Source organism: Sturnira hondurensis, unplaced genomic scaffold (assembly GCF_014824575.4).
Source record: "Sturnira hondurensis isolate 20B ecotype Veracruz unplaced genomic scaffold, ASM1482457v3 Scaffold0009935, whole genome shotgun sequence".
NCBI lineage: Eukaryota > Metazoa > Chordata > Mammalia > Chiroptera > Phyllostomidae > Sturnira > Sturnira hondurensis.
The window spans coordinates 911,556-925,884 of record NW_028082566.1 but is presented as its reverse complement, the minus strand read 5'-3'; the positions used below and the strand labels follow the sequence as shown (position 1 = coordinate 925,884).

Below are 14,329 nucleotides of genomic sequence, written 5' to 3'. Positions count from 1 at the left end.
CCACCATTGTTCAGGTCCATGGGTCATGCATATAAGTTCTTTGGCTATTCCTTTTCCTGTACTCTACATCTCATGGTTATTTGGTAACTACCTATTTGTACTTTTTAATCTCCTCACCCATTCTCCCTCTCACCCCTCCCATCTGGCAACCATCTGGTAATCAACTTCTTTTCTCTTGCTGATTTTAAGTCTCTCTTTATCTTTAACCTTTGGCCTTTTAATTATAATGTGTCTTGGCGTGGGCATCTTTGCATCCATCATAATTGGGACTCTCAGTGATTCCTGGACCTGCATGTCTATTTCCTTCACCAAATTAGGGAAGTTTTATTGCCCCATTTTTTAAAATAGATTTCCAGTTTCATGTTCTTTCTTTTCTCCTTATGACACCCCTACGACATGAATGTTGGACCTCTTAAAGTTATCCCAGAGGCTGCTTTTCCTATCCTGATTTTTTGGATTCTTTTTTCTTCTTGCTCAGATTGGTTGTTTTTTTTGCTCTCTTATGTGCCAAATCATTGATTTGATTCTCGGCTTTATCCACTCTACTGTTGCTTCCCTGTAAATTGTTCTTTATGTCAATCAGTGTATCCTTTGTTTCTGACTGGATCTTTTTATGCTGTTAGGTCCTCCCTAAGTTCCTTGAGCATCCTTATAACCAGTGTTTTGAACTCTGCATCTGATAGATTGCTTATTTTCATTTCATTTAGCTTTCCCCTTGGAGTTTGATCTGTTCTTTCATTTGAGCCATGTTTCTTTGTCTCCTCGTTTAGGCAGCTTCCATGTGCTTGTTTCTATGTATTAGGTAGAGCTGCTTTGACTCCATGTCTTGGTAGTGTGGCCTAATGTAGTAGGTGTCCTGTAGGGTTCAGTGGCACAGCCTCTCTTGTCACCCAAGCTGGGTACTCAGGGTTCGCCATTTGTGTGGGCTGAGTACACCCTCCTCTTGTAGTTGAGCCTTGGTTGCTGTTGGCGGATCAATGGGAAGGATTTACCCAGGCCAGTCAGCTGCAAGGACTGGCTGTGACCATTGACAACGCGAACTCCATGCTCCGTGGAGGATCAGCTGTTCAGGGGCAGGTGGTGGTGCTCCAGTGTGGTCTATAGCTGTCCAGTGGGTGCCCTGGCCCTGGGGTTTCCTGTGTGGTGCAGGCCAAGGTCAGCCCCCACCTGTGTTTTGCCCCAAGTACCTACCTGAGCTGTGAAGCTGTCAGAGATGGCTGCTACTTAGGCTGGGCTTGGAGACTCCCAGGCAGAGCCAAGCCATGACTCTAATCTAATTGTCACTAGGGCTCACTGAAGCCAGCTGTTGCTTGTTTGATAGAATTTGGGAGCCAAGACCATCCATTCTTCTGGAAAAGCAGCTTGGGTGGGCCCCTAAGTTGGGTGGGGCAGAGCCTTTGGGCATCTCTAAGGTAGGTCAGACAGTGATGGTTGTTCTATATTTTAATCATCATTTTGGTGAGGTTGTGTGACGAGGTGACCCGTGTCTGCCTACACTCATCTTGACCGGAAGTGGAAGCCACTAGTATTTCAAATAGGGCTAGTGCAACTGAGAAACTGAATGTTTAATTTAATTTTTCTTAATTAAAATTAAAATTTAATTAGTTACATATGGCTAGTGGCTATATTAAATAGCACAGCTCTATAATCTCCATCATCCTAATAAACTTCTCTTGCACTTAAGCAGTTACCCTTTCATATCCAAATTCAATGTATTTTGTTTGTCAGCTTCTTTGACCTTTCTCTGGCATTTGATTGGCTATAGTCTTATTTTACAAACTTCCCTTGGCAGCGTGTCTTCACTTTTTCCTGGTTTTTAGTCTTTTTTATTGTCTTTTCTGTGGCTTGATATTGATGTTTTTAGATGTCTGCTCTTGGCTGCCTTTTGATTTTATATTACCATTCTCTCCGAACTGACTTTAGCTCTTTATTCAGCATTTACTGAGTATCTACTGTGTATCAGACACTGGGGCTAGAAAGAACTTAGCCCTTTCTTCAAGGAACCCCCATGACCTCAGCTAGTTTGAATGTAAAGATATCTCTTTTTCCCTGACCCCTCTCTCCCTCCTTCCTTCTGTTTCCTCCTTCGAAGTCTAGACTCAGCACTTAACTTCCGTTTGAGGGATACCTCAGCTACAGACTAGGGACTGAACTCACCTCCCTTTCCAGTACCATTCCCCATGAAATAAATTAAAAACGTCCCATCCATCATTCTTTATTGTACCCATATTGTGTTTTAATTCCTTGTAAAGCCTCTAATCTCCTCTGTAACACATCCTTCCACATTCGTTGTCCCTGCTCTCAGGAGCCCATGGCATTGGTTTCTAACCACTCCCTCTCTCTGACACATCAGAAGGGTCCACTTCCTCCTCGTAGCTCTCTTCTCATTTGCTCATGGCTAATTTATAGATTTAGGTCTGAATTCCTTGAAAGAAAGCTCTTCGTGGTGTACTTTGAGAGTGCACACACACTGTGCTTTTTAGTTGTGCCAAACCAATTGAATTCCCCATAAAGCAATTTCCTTTTCCTCCTCCATGTTTCCCTAGAGTGAACTTCTCATGTTTAAACAGTCAGTTCTTGAGATGGCAGATGTGGCCATCTTATTGATCTTTGAAACATGTACATGATTAATGTTGGCAGAAAGTGAAGGACAACTTGAAGTGAAACTGAAACCAAAGTAAAAGCAAACTGGTCCAGGGTGTCCAACCCAGGATGGCTGTGAATGCAGCCCAACACAAAATCTTTAATTTACTTAAAACACTATGATATTTTTTGTAATTATGTGTCGCAGTGCAATGTATTTAATGTGTGACTCAAGAAAACTCTTCGTCCAGTGTGGTGCAGAGATGCCAAAAACACCCCTTAGGGTGTTCTTCAATTGTCAAAAGTAGATGTTAAATATTAGAAAAAAAAGAATTTGTTCTAACACCATTTTCTAATGTCCCCTTCTCTAGACAAAGTCAGAAGAGTTGTTTTCCTCTTTCCATTGTCAGCATCACTGTATACTAAATGCTTTCTATATAACAAGCACTATTGTGAGTGTTCTTCATTATCTTATTTATTCCTACACCAGCATAGTTAGGTCTGTAGGTACTGAAATAGAAGCACCGAGACTGAGTAGCTACCCCTCCCCGTTTTTTATTTGTGTGATTCTGTTTTTTAAATAGACTGTATTAGGACATTTTTTGGTTTACAGAAAAATTGCAAGAAAGTACAGAGTTTTCCCATATATCCCCTCTTTCCTTACAGGGTTTCATCTATGATTAGCATTTTCTTCTGACCAAAAATAGGGGTTGTCATTGTTGTGCATTTTAACAGTTTTAAAGGGTGTGTAGTGGTCTCTCATCAGTGCTTTAATTTGTCATACTCTGATGATATACGATGTTGGACATCTTTTCATATACTTGTTTGCCGTGTAGATGTCTTCTTTGGTGGAGGGTCTGTTCAGATCTTTTTGCCCTTTTTAAACCAAGTTGTTTTCTTCTTTTTGAATTTTAAGAGTTCTTTGTATCTTTTGGATACCAGTACTTTATCAGATATGTTTTGCAAAGATTTCTCTCAAATCTGAAGCTTGTCTTCTCTTAACAGTATCTTTGTAGAGCAGAAGTTTTAATTTTAATGAAATCCAGCTAAGTGCTTTGTTTTTCTTTTTTGGAATATGCTTTTGGTGTTGTCACCTGGATTTTACCTTCTAGACATACTATGGTTTTGTATTTTACATTTATGTCTGTGCTGCATTTTGATTTAATTTTTGTGAAAGGGGTACGATCAACATCTAGATTATTTCGAATATGGGTATCCAGTTCTTTCAGCACCATTTGTTGAAAACTATCTTCATTCAGTTGCTTTTTTGCTCCTTTGTTGAAGATCCATTGATTATATTCGTATGGGTCTATTTTTGTGCTCTTCATTTTGTACCATTGCCCTGTTTGTTTTGATACTACCATACAGCTTTAATTACTGTGGCTTTATGGCAAGCTGAGTAGTGTCAGCCCTCTGACTTTGTTTGTTATCTTTAATGTCGTATTGACTATCTTGGGTCTTTTTCCTTTCTTTTTAAAATTTAGAGTTAGTTTGTCAGTATCCACAAGATGACTTGCAGGGATTTTCTAGGCTATAGATACGAAGGACTCTATTAATTGATTTTCAAGTGTTGAACAACCTTGTATACTTGGAATAAATTCTACTTGGTTGTGTTGCATAATTCTATTAGATTGTTGGATTAGCTAATGTTTTTCAATGATTTGTTGACATCTATGTTTATGAGAGATACTGGTCTTATTTTCTTTTCTTGTAATGTCTTTGTCTGACTTTTGGTAATAGGGTAATAATGTGGGCCTCATAGAATGTTAGGAAATGTTCCCTCTGCTTCTCTTTACTGTAAGTGATTGTAGAGAATTGGTGTAACTTATTCCTTAAATGTTTGGTAGAATTTACTTACTTACTTTTGGCATTATTATAGATGTCTCTCATTCCCGCTTTTGCTCCCACCCCCAGCCAGCCCCCAGCCACCTTCACCAAAATGTTTTCTCTGTCCATGGGCTATGCATGTTTTTCTTTGGTTGTTAATTGTTGATTCAATTTCTTTCATAGATATAGACCTATTCAGTTGATCTATTTCTCCTTTGTTTGAGTTTGGGTATACTGTGTCTTTCCAGGAATTGGTGCATTTCATCTAAGTTATCAAATTAAGCAGGCATGGAGTTTTTCATAATATTCCTTTTAATGTCCACGAACTTAGTAGTGATAACCCATTTCAATTTTGATATTAATAGTTTGTGTCTTTCTTTTTTCTTGGTTAGCCTAGCTAGAGGGTCATCACTTTCTTCAGTCTTTTCAAGGAACCAGCATTTGGTTTAGTGATGCTCTGATTTCCTGTTCTCAATTTCATTGCTTACTTTGCATTAAATTTCCTCTTTTTCTTGTTTTCTATCTTAGAGTATTAACTTGTTTCTAACCTGTGCATTTATTATTTCCAACATATACATTTAATACTATAAATTTCTAAGCAGTGTTTTTGGTACATCTCACAAATTTTCATAAGTTGTATTTTTAGTTAGTTCAAAATATTTTAAAATTTCTCTTGAGACTTCTTTGATCTGTTATTTGAAAGTGTTGTTTAATCTCCAAATATTTTCAAATTTTCTAGCTATCTTTCTGTTGACTTCTAATTTAATTTCATTGTGGTCTGAGAGCATGTTTTGTATAATTCCTGTTTTTTCAATTTGTTAAGATGTGTTTTACGGCCCAGAATGTTGTTTCTTCTGGTGAATATTCCATATGAGCTTGAAAAAAATGTGTAAAGTTGGAAATGTGTTTCACCAGGCCCAAACCAAAGAGTCTGCGGGGCCCCGCTTCCTCAGGACATGCCGGGGGAATCGTTTCCTTGCCTCGTTCATTTTTAGAGGCTGCCTCATTCCTTGGCTGGTAGCTCCTTCCTCCATCTTTAAAGCTCATCATTCAACTTCTGTTTCTGTGGTCTCATTTTCCTTTTTTCCCCCTCCTGCATTCCTTTTTTCAGGATTTTGTGATTATATTTTCCCCATCTGGGTATTCCAGGATAATCTCATCACAAAGTCCTTAACATAATTATATCTGCAAAGTCCTTTACACCTTGTAAGGTAACATATCCATGTGTTCCAGAGATTGGGATGTGGACATCTTGGGTGTGGGGATAGAGGGCATTATTAAGCCTACCAAAGTCGTGAGAGTCAGGATTTGAATTCAATAAACCTGCTTATGAAACTGCTTCTCTGCTCTTTCCAGCTTCCATACTGCTTTCTACATTAGATACCTCCTTTATGCTTTGTTTTAATTGTCTGTGTCTACCTTGCCAACTAGGATGATCACAGGGCATAGAGCATTTGAACCAAATGAGTTCAGATTGAGAAAATTATACAGAATGATGAGGCATTTAACGATAGAGAAAATAATTGGTCTTATTTGGTTCCTCAGCCTTTTAGGGAACCTTAAATGGTTCCTTACATGTGTATGTCTGACTTGAGCAGTTAATCAGTTATTGCCTAATGTTAATATAAATTAATATTAAGATAAGTATATGCATATATATTTAAATTTAAGTATTCTCCTGTGGCTACTTGGCTACTGTGTTAAACAGCACAGCTCTGTAATCACTAACATTCCACCACACTGACCTTACAGCACTGTAACGCTGTGACTAAAGAAAGTTTCCGAAATGAGAATTCTAACAAGTCACGTTCCCTTAATTTTTGGTTTCTCTCTTTGTGGAATCAGAGGTAAGGCCTAAAGTAATATACATTTTAGAGACATTTTATGTCATTACAGGTATTTTAGATAGAACAAACTCGCCATTGAGTTTGGCCAGATACTCTTCTTCCAGTCACCAGAAGCATAATTAATAGTAAAAGGCCTCAGTGGTTCATTTTATCATATTACTTTATTCCTAGAAGTACCTTGTGAGAATTTAACTACTAACACAAGCTACTATAATAAAGGACTGTGTGAAACCACATTTGAATAGTGGTTTATTATACTGGCAAGTTTAACTACATTTCTTTGCAGTTTATGTGAACCCCACCCAAACTTTAACCTGTTTCCCATTTTGATGAGGTCCAATCAGGGGAGAAAGCAAAAACAAAATAATCTTCCTGTGTGGCCTGTCGATATCAAATCTGAAGATTATAATGCATTTCCAGCTACGAGCCTAAGCAAACAAACTCTCCCACAGATAACTACACCCTTCCTGTTTGGGCCTGAGTTTACTGTGGAGCAGGTTTCGGAAATAGTTTTCTGACAGTGGTGAATTTTATTTATAAAATGTTGGAGGGTGTGGTTCTTCCTTTAACAAAAAACTACGTGTTTCCTGTCTAATGCCCAACCAGGGCATTTTAAGTAGTCTTTTTAGAAAATTTGCCCGTTAGTAGAGAATTACCTTGCTTTAGGCAGTTCTGCTTGTCAACTAATGTACCAAATTTGTCTGTTACAATGAATAGTTCAGAAAGTACTTACAATGAAAAAATAAAACACAGTCTTTAAATTCTTGTATTACCTTATCTCCAGAGTGATAGTTTATAGTTTTAATAAATGTATGAACATCTTCTAATATGGTTTTACTTTTGATATGCAAATCTGTAGCACATTTATGTTCTGTAAATATGCTAAATGAAGAGTTAGAGTTTAGGTAAAACAGCAGATTTGCATTAAAGAATTTGCAGGTTAATTCACAGTGTAACATTATCCTCATCTAGTACATCTGTTATAAAGCAGCCCATAAAATTTAGGCCACCCACAAAGTGGTCTGCTGAGGCCTGTGGTTGGTGTTCAGATGCTGTTATTATGTGTGCTGACTGGTTTGGAAAGGAATTCACCTCCAGTGAGTGAGACTGAAGCTTCATGGTCTGACTTTACCCCGCGGGGGCTACATTGGCTTGACTTGGGTGCTGTGTGTTTGTCAGACCAGTTACTGGTCTGTTGCTTTGACATCATACATAATATGCGAATGGTATACCGTTTCTGTGTTGCTTTATTAGGGTAGTATTATCAATTCTGGGTCATGTAAATCTTAGGGTGAACTGCAATAAATGGTTGGTTTAAATAGCTGAACTAAGCTTAATTGCTATTACAAGTAAATGTCATCGTTATTTAGCAAAATGTGCGTGTGCACGCTGAGGTGGAGAAGGTAGTTAAGGGCTTTATGTATTTTAATTTCTTTGTCATTTGAAGAACTTACCCTTTTAATTTCCTGGAGGCTTATAAATAGTTTTCAAGAACAAGGACATGGATTTAGTATGAGATTCAAATTTAAATATTCTTCTTCTAATGCCTATTTTTAAGGAATCAAATATCACAGACATTTAGGAAATACAGCAGCAACCACCACTTCTAGCAGTGGTCGTCTGAGGTCTTATGATAAGCACTATCATAAGCCAAGCAATATCTCACATCACTTTTTTCTAAAATTTTCTAAATGAATGAAATTCTTTTTCAGAGAATAAACATGTTATGTTGTTTTTGTTAAAAATAGAAAAGTCAAAATTAATAGGTTTTAAAAATAAGATAATTTGTATTTCACTTAATTTCATGGAGACTTATCTGTAACTTTTTAAACACATAAAGTATAAATAATGAAAAATAGCATAGAAATCTGAAATGCATTTTGTGACAACAAATTAAGGAAATGACATTTCCTTAATAGTATGAGGAAACAGCAATTTTTGGACAGGAAATAATATCTAATTTCCACTGATAAAAATTATACATATTAAAGTAAAATAGTAAACTATAAACATTAAGGTAGAAAATATATACACATGATTACATATAACACATGTATTTATATACATGTGCACACATGCACAACCATGTGCGTGTGTGACACTGTTTTGATCTTAAGTCTACCTTGATGACTTTATAGTCAAATAATTTACAACTTGAAAAGTTTTTTTTCAGATAGATATTTTTAGCATTCTTATACTCATTTGTTGTATACTAAACAGAATTTTGAATTTGTCATCTGGTCACAATTCAAACAAATAATCTGAAGTTAGGGGCTTGGAAACTTGTTTCTTCCAAACAAGTAAATGAGTCAAGCCATTAATGCGCCTTACCTAGCTAGTCTTTGTTCCCAGGTCTCTCATTGCTGCTCTGATGTCCTTTTTGCAGACTGTCTTATGCTGACATGTGCTGTGCCTAACTTCTTCTTCTTTTTTTTTAAATGGGAAATTTATTTATTTTTATTTTTTTTAAATATATTTTATTGATTATACCATTACAGTTGTTCTTTCCCCCCCCCTTCATTCCCCTCCACCCGCATCCTCCCTCCCCCACCATTCTCCCCCCCCTTAGTTTATAACCACGTGTCTCAAGTTCTTTGGATTCTGTATTTCCCCCACTATTCTCGCCCTCCCCCCTATCTATTTTCTACCTACCCTCTATGCTATTTTCTGTGCCTTCTCCCCCTCCCACCCCCCTATTTCTAACCCTCCATGTGTTCTTCATTTCTATGGTTCCACTCCTGATCTAGCTGTCCTCTTGGTTTGCTTTTGTTTTAGGTGTGGTTGTTAATAACTGTGTGTTTGCTGTCCTTTCACTGTTAATATTTTTCATCTTCTTTTTCTTAGATAAGTCCCTTTAGCATTTCATATAATAAGGGCTTGGTGATGATGAACTCCTTGAACTTGACCTTATCTGAGAAGCACTTTATCTGTCCTTCCATTCTAAATGAAAGTTTTGCTGGATAAAGCAATCTTGGCTGTAGGTCTTTGGATTTCATGACTTGGAATACTTCTTTCCAGCCCCTTCTTGCCTGTAAGGTCTCTTTTGAGAAATCCGCTGACAGTCTGATGGGTACTCCTTTGTAGGTGACTGTCCCCTTATCCCTTGATGCTTCTAGGATTCTCTCCTTCATTTTGGTCTTGGCTAATGTAATTATGATGTGCCTTGGTGTGTTCCTTCTTGGGTCCAACTTCTTTGGCACTCTCTGAGCTTCCTGGATTTCCTGGAAGTCTATTTCCTTTGCCAGACTGGGGAAGTTCTCCTTTATTATTTGTTCAAATACGTTTTCCACTCGTGGCTGTTTCTTTCCCCCTTCTGGTACCCCTATAATTCGGATGTTGGAACGTTTAAAGATGTCCTGGAGGTTCCTAAGCCTCTCCTCATTTTTTTGAATTCTCATTTCTTCATTCCTTTCTGGTGGGATGTTTTGTTCTTCCTTCTGGTCCATTCCATTGATTTGAGTCCCAGTTTCCTTTCCATCACTATTGGTTTCCTGTGCATCTCCCTTCATTTCAATTAGTTTAGCCTTCATATGTTCCTCTAATTTGTGACTTTGTTCCTCTAATTTGTGACTATAATCTACCAGTTCTGTGAGCATCCTGATAAATAGTGTCCTGAATTGTGCTTCTGAGAGGCTGTCAATTTCTTGGTCGCTTAGAGTTATTGGCTCTGGGACTTTGAGTTCTTCTCGCGCCATCTTTCGGGTTGTTCGTGCCTGTTCCATAGCAGGATCAGAGCCCTAAAGTGTTCACTAGAACAGGGCAACTAAGTCACTGAGTTGTGACGTTGTATGTGGGGGCAGGGTCAAAGAGGGACTGTGGCGTCCTGTCCGCCGCCTTCCGCCACGGCCCTCACCGGTGCCGCAGTTGCTGCCGTCACGGGGCCCAGGCGTTTCATCCCACTGCACGCGAGTGTGCCACCGCCGTCAGCCCTCGCCCCCTGGGGCCTGCGTGGTCTGTCTCACTGTGCGCGAATATGCGCCCGCGGTCTGCCCCGCACCCCAACTGGTTCCCGTCTGCCTGCGCGCCTGGGTCGGGGGCCCTGTCCTGCCCGACCCTGCTCGCTGCTGGCTCCACCCCTCTTACCGTCCCGTTGAACGGTTAGATGTAGTCGGACTTCCGTATAATTCAATTTTCTGTCCTTTGGTTGTGTCTTTGTTTCTCCAAATCTTTGTTGTATTCAAACTTGGTTGTGGGAGAAGGCACAGTGTTTCCACCTATGCCTCCATCTTGGCGGAAGTCCTGTGCCTAACTTCTACAGTTAGTAATGCAGTACATCAGTGTTTTTCTCCTCATTCAAATTGTCAGCAAACCTCAAACATAGAGGTTTACATGTCCTTTCACAATAGCGATTGCTCAGGGCCAACAGAAGTTCAGCCTTATTACTGTGTCTCCCTTCTAAACTTTAGCAACATAATTCTGCCAACTGAACCAGCTCAGTAGTTGACTAATTGTTTGCACTTTTAACTAACCACAGTGTATTTCACCTTCCTAGGTTTACCGGCAAGACTGTGAGACTTTTGGGATGGTCGTGAAAATGCTGATTGAAAAAGATCCTTCATTAGAAAAGTCCATACAGTTTGCACTGAGACAGAATTTACATGAAATAGGTGAGCGGTGTGTTGAAGAACTCAAGCATTTCATTGCAGAGTATGACACCTCTAGTCAAGACTTTGGAGAGCCGTTTTAGAAATTTACTTGCTCAGGCAAAAAAATGTTTCTAGAGTTTTTTTCCTGGATTGTGTAAATCCTCAATATATGGATTTTTGTGATGGAGAGAGGTACCTTATGATAGTTGATCACCTTTCCAATGTCAAATAAACATGTAAAAGAATCTTAACATATTTTAATTAGATTTTTTTAACCAGTTAGAGCCTCCTAACCCATAGTTTTTTTTCCCCCTTCGAAAATGATGGGTCAAGTAATGTTTCAAGTCTGGAGAACAGCTTTTTGTACTTACTCATGTTCTGTAGTCTTCCATAGTACGTGATCATTCGTTTGATCACACTAGGGTAATTTTTAGAAATCGTTCCATTTAAACATTTAATTTTTTGCTTTTCATAGTGATACCTTGTGAAAACGTTAGAATTCTAAGTTGAGATTTTATTGACTTCTTGCTTGCTTATTGTAGGCTTTGTAAGTTTTAATATGTTTAAGAATAAGATCCAAAGAAACTGAACACCTTGGTATCTTAGAGAATATTTGCTTTGAGTGTAAATTCTCATTGTGGTAACTAGAGCACTTAAATCTCTTATGAGACACCACACAATAAAATCTTCTTTTCCAAGTAAATGAATCTAAATTAATGTCTTCTATTAGAATAATCCTAAAATTCTTGTGTGAGCCTTAACATCATATGTAGATAATTTGAAATGAAAGATAAGAGCTATTTTTAAATCTGAGATTTCTTTTAAAATTTCTGATTGAAAGAAAAATTTAGAATGTGAAGGAGTATTAGAACTTCATTTTTTCAGTGGCCCAAATTCACCATCTCAAGAAAAATGACTAATAACATACCCATGATTAAGCCATTTGCAAATTATGCTTTTGTTAACTTCTTTGTAGTCTAACAACTTCATTGTTCTGCTGCCCTTTTAAGGGGTTCTTAGTCCTTTAAAATTGTTCTTGGAGAAACAAAGCAGAGGAGGTAGTAAGCCCAGTACAACTGCCTTTCTCCAAGGAGTCTATTGCAAACAGTCCCTCCTCGTGAGTGCACCGTCCCAGTGACAGGGCAGTTCAGACTCTAACTGGGACGGTCGGGATATTCCACTCACTTCCTGATGACTTCCAGCTGCCCAGTGGCATTTAGCCAAAATATGTCGTTTTGTGGCATGAGTTAGGAAACCTTAAAAATCGTGTTTATCATTACTCTCCAATGTCACTCTCCTCCCATCCTCTTTCCACTCTCTCCTCACTTGAATTCTGGCATTTTTTGCTGGCCTTTATTGATAGTATCATAACAGCTACCCCGGAGTAGATAAAAATTTTATTAAATGGAAATAGCAGTATAAATAATTTTAGATCTTTAATAGGTACCTCAAAACATGTATTATGCCATTCCACAAATTTAAAATTGAATTGAAGCAACAATTATTTTCTTAAATTTCCTATATAAGACCACCTTGAATTTCTTTTTTCCATTTAGATGTTATACATAAGCCAAAACTCAACCCCATGTATGATCTCTGGTATTGTTTTCTAATGTGAACAATGGTTTTGTTTGTTACAACCACTTTGGAAAGACAGAAAGTGCTGATTTTGTTTCTCCCCTGCCCCCATGTTTTCCTTCTCCTTAAATGTTCTAATTCCAGGATTCTTTTCTTTAGTCAAGATGTCACAGTTTAAAAGTAAAACTTGAGAAAATACCATGGAGGCAAAGAGTTGTTCACTTTTTTGTAATTTGTTAAATTACAGAACTTTAACTCACAGATGCATTTAATATAGGTTCAACAGGTCATTTTTTCTTCACCCCTTCCCCCAAATTCCATTCAACATTTTAAGCTGTTTGTAACTTGCCATCAGCATTATTTTTGTAGGCTTGTCAGTGTTAAAACTATGTTTTTTTTTAAGCTTTAAAATCTAATTTTAGGATAGATTAATTCAGATGTGTACCAGAGTGTGTATTTTGCAGAATGTTCTTTATTAAAAAAATGTTTGTAAATTATCCATTGTTTTTGAATATTCCCAACTGATGTGGTAACATTTTCATTGTCCTATATAAAGCCTTGATGACCAAAAGGGAAAAGCAGATATTGTGAAGCTTTTTGTGAATTTTAAAAGTGCGAAATAAAACAACCAGGTTTAAATAGTTATATTGTCTTTTTTCTCTTTAACAGGCTAGAAGTGTTCTGCTGAAATGTAAATTTTTATTCCTTTCTACTGCAAACATATTCCTTAGTGTTCAGTTCACCTGCCCAGCAGGACGAAGTTTGAGAATTGAGACACTATTACCTTTGGTGTCGTACGGGGTCTCGATACCTGAGAAAGCAGTTAAACGTGAAGTCTGGTGCATGGCAGTGCTCAGTCATTGCGTGATAATGAGCCTGAGTTTCAGAGCAGTGTGGGGTTAGAATCCTACATCTCTGTCGTAACCTCTGGAGGATTTAGGAACCGTGTTGTCTTGGCGACCCCCATTTCTAGCATAATTTGGAATGTTTTAGATACTTAAATTTGTTGAGGCTTCACAGAGGAAGGAAAGTTTGATCCTTGGGTCTTGGAGGAATAAGATTTATTCAAGCAGAGAAAGTGAGGTAATGGAAGTATAGGAGGAGGGACTGGTATAAGTCTAGTATAAGGACTGAAGCTGGTTGGGGAAGATTATAGGGGACAAATGTAGAAAAAGGTAGGTTGAGTGCAGAATATGAAGGATTTTGTGTGTGTGGTTCACAGGCCCGTGCTCAATGCACTGAGCTACACCAGCCAGGGCAGAATATGAAGGATTTTGAATGCTTACAACTTTATTCTTCTCTCCTACTTAACAACGAGGTTTGAAAATACTACTTTTGTATTTACTCTTGCCAGAAATGTTGATTTCTCCTACCCCTTCAGCCACTGCTAGGCCTGAGCCAGATCATAGACCCAGAAGCTCTTGAAGGACAGGGGAGCCAGATCCCCTTAAGAAGGACCCTGCTACACTGCCGAAATACTGTACAGTGCTTTCAGCCTCATTTCAGGGTTTCCTGACAGAGATCCTGAGGTCCAAGACTCTGACAGTTTTTTGACAAAAACTTTGGAGACAGTGGTCTGGTCATACTCATAGTCGACAGTATTCAGTGTTGTGGGCTCCCAGCCCCGCCGGTGGCTCTGCTGCTGTAGCACTGCTGCGACTGGCACTTGGGGCTCCTGTAGGGACGGCCACATTCTGCTTGCCGCACCAAGACCACGGTTCATGGGTAAGCACTGCACATTCATCACCTCCATCCTGTAAGTTTTCTTCAGTGCACTGATGTTACCCAATTCAGTGATTTAAAAAAAGGGCGGGGACTAGTAACTAAGGTAGTTAGCAGAATATATTTTCTCCTTTCAAAACCGAGTCATATGACTGCCTTATTAGGAGTGTATTTGCCTCATTCCTC

The 14,329-nt window shown here is 38.5% G+C and overlaps 1 protein-coding gene across 6 annotated transcripts in view; it reads left to right on the top strand.

Moving 5' to 3' along the window:
- PPHLN1 (periphilin 1) overlaps positions 1-13,064 on the top strand; it is a 99,299-nt gene extending 86,235 nt beyond the window's left edge. For all 6 annotated transcript variants that reach the window (XM_037058143.1, XM_037058142.1, XM_037058141.1 and 3 more), the window contains one exon: positions 10,750-13,064. In XM_037058143.1, the coding sequence (XP_036914038.1) occupies positions 10,750-10,944 (195 nt within the window). In that variant the 3' untranslated portion in view covers positions 10,945-13,064. The remainder of the gene's footprint in view (positions 1-10,749) is intronic.
- Positions 13,065-14,329: the final 1,265 nt, after the last annotated feature.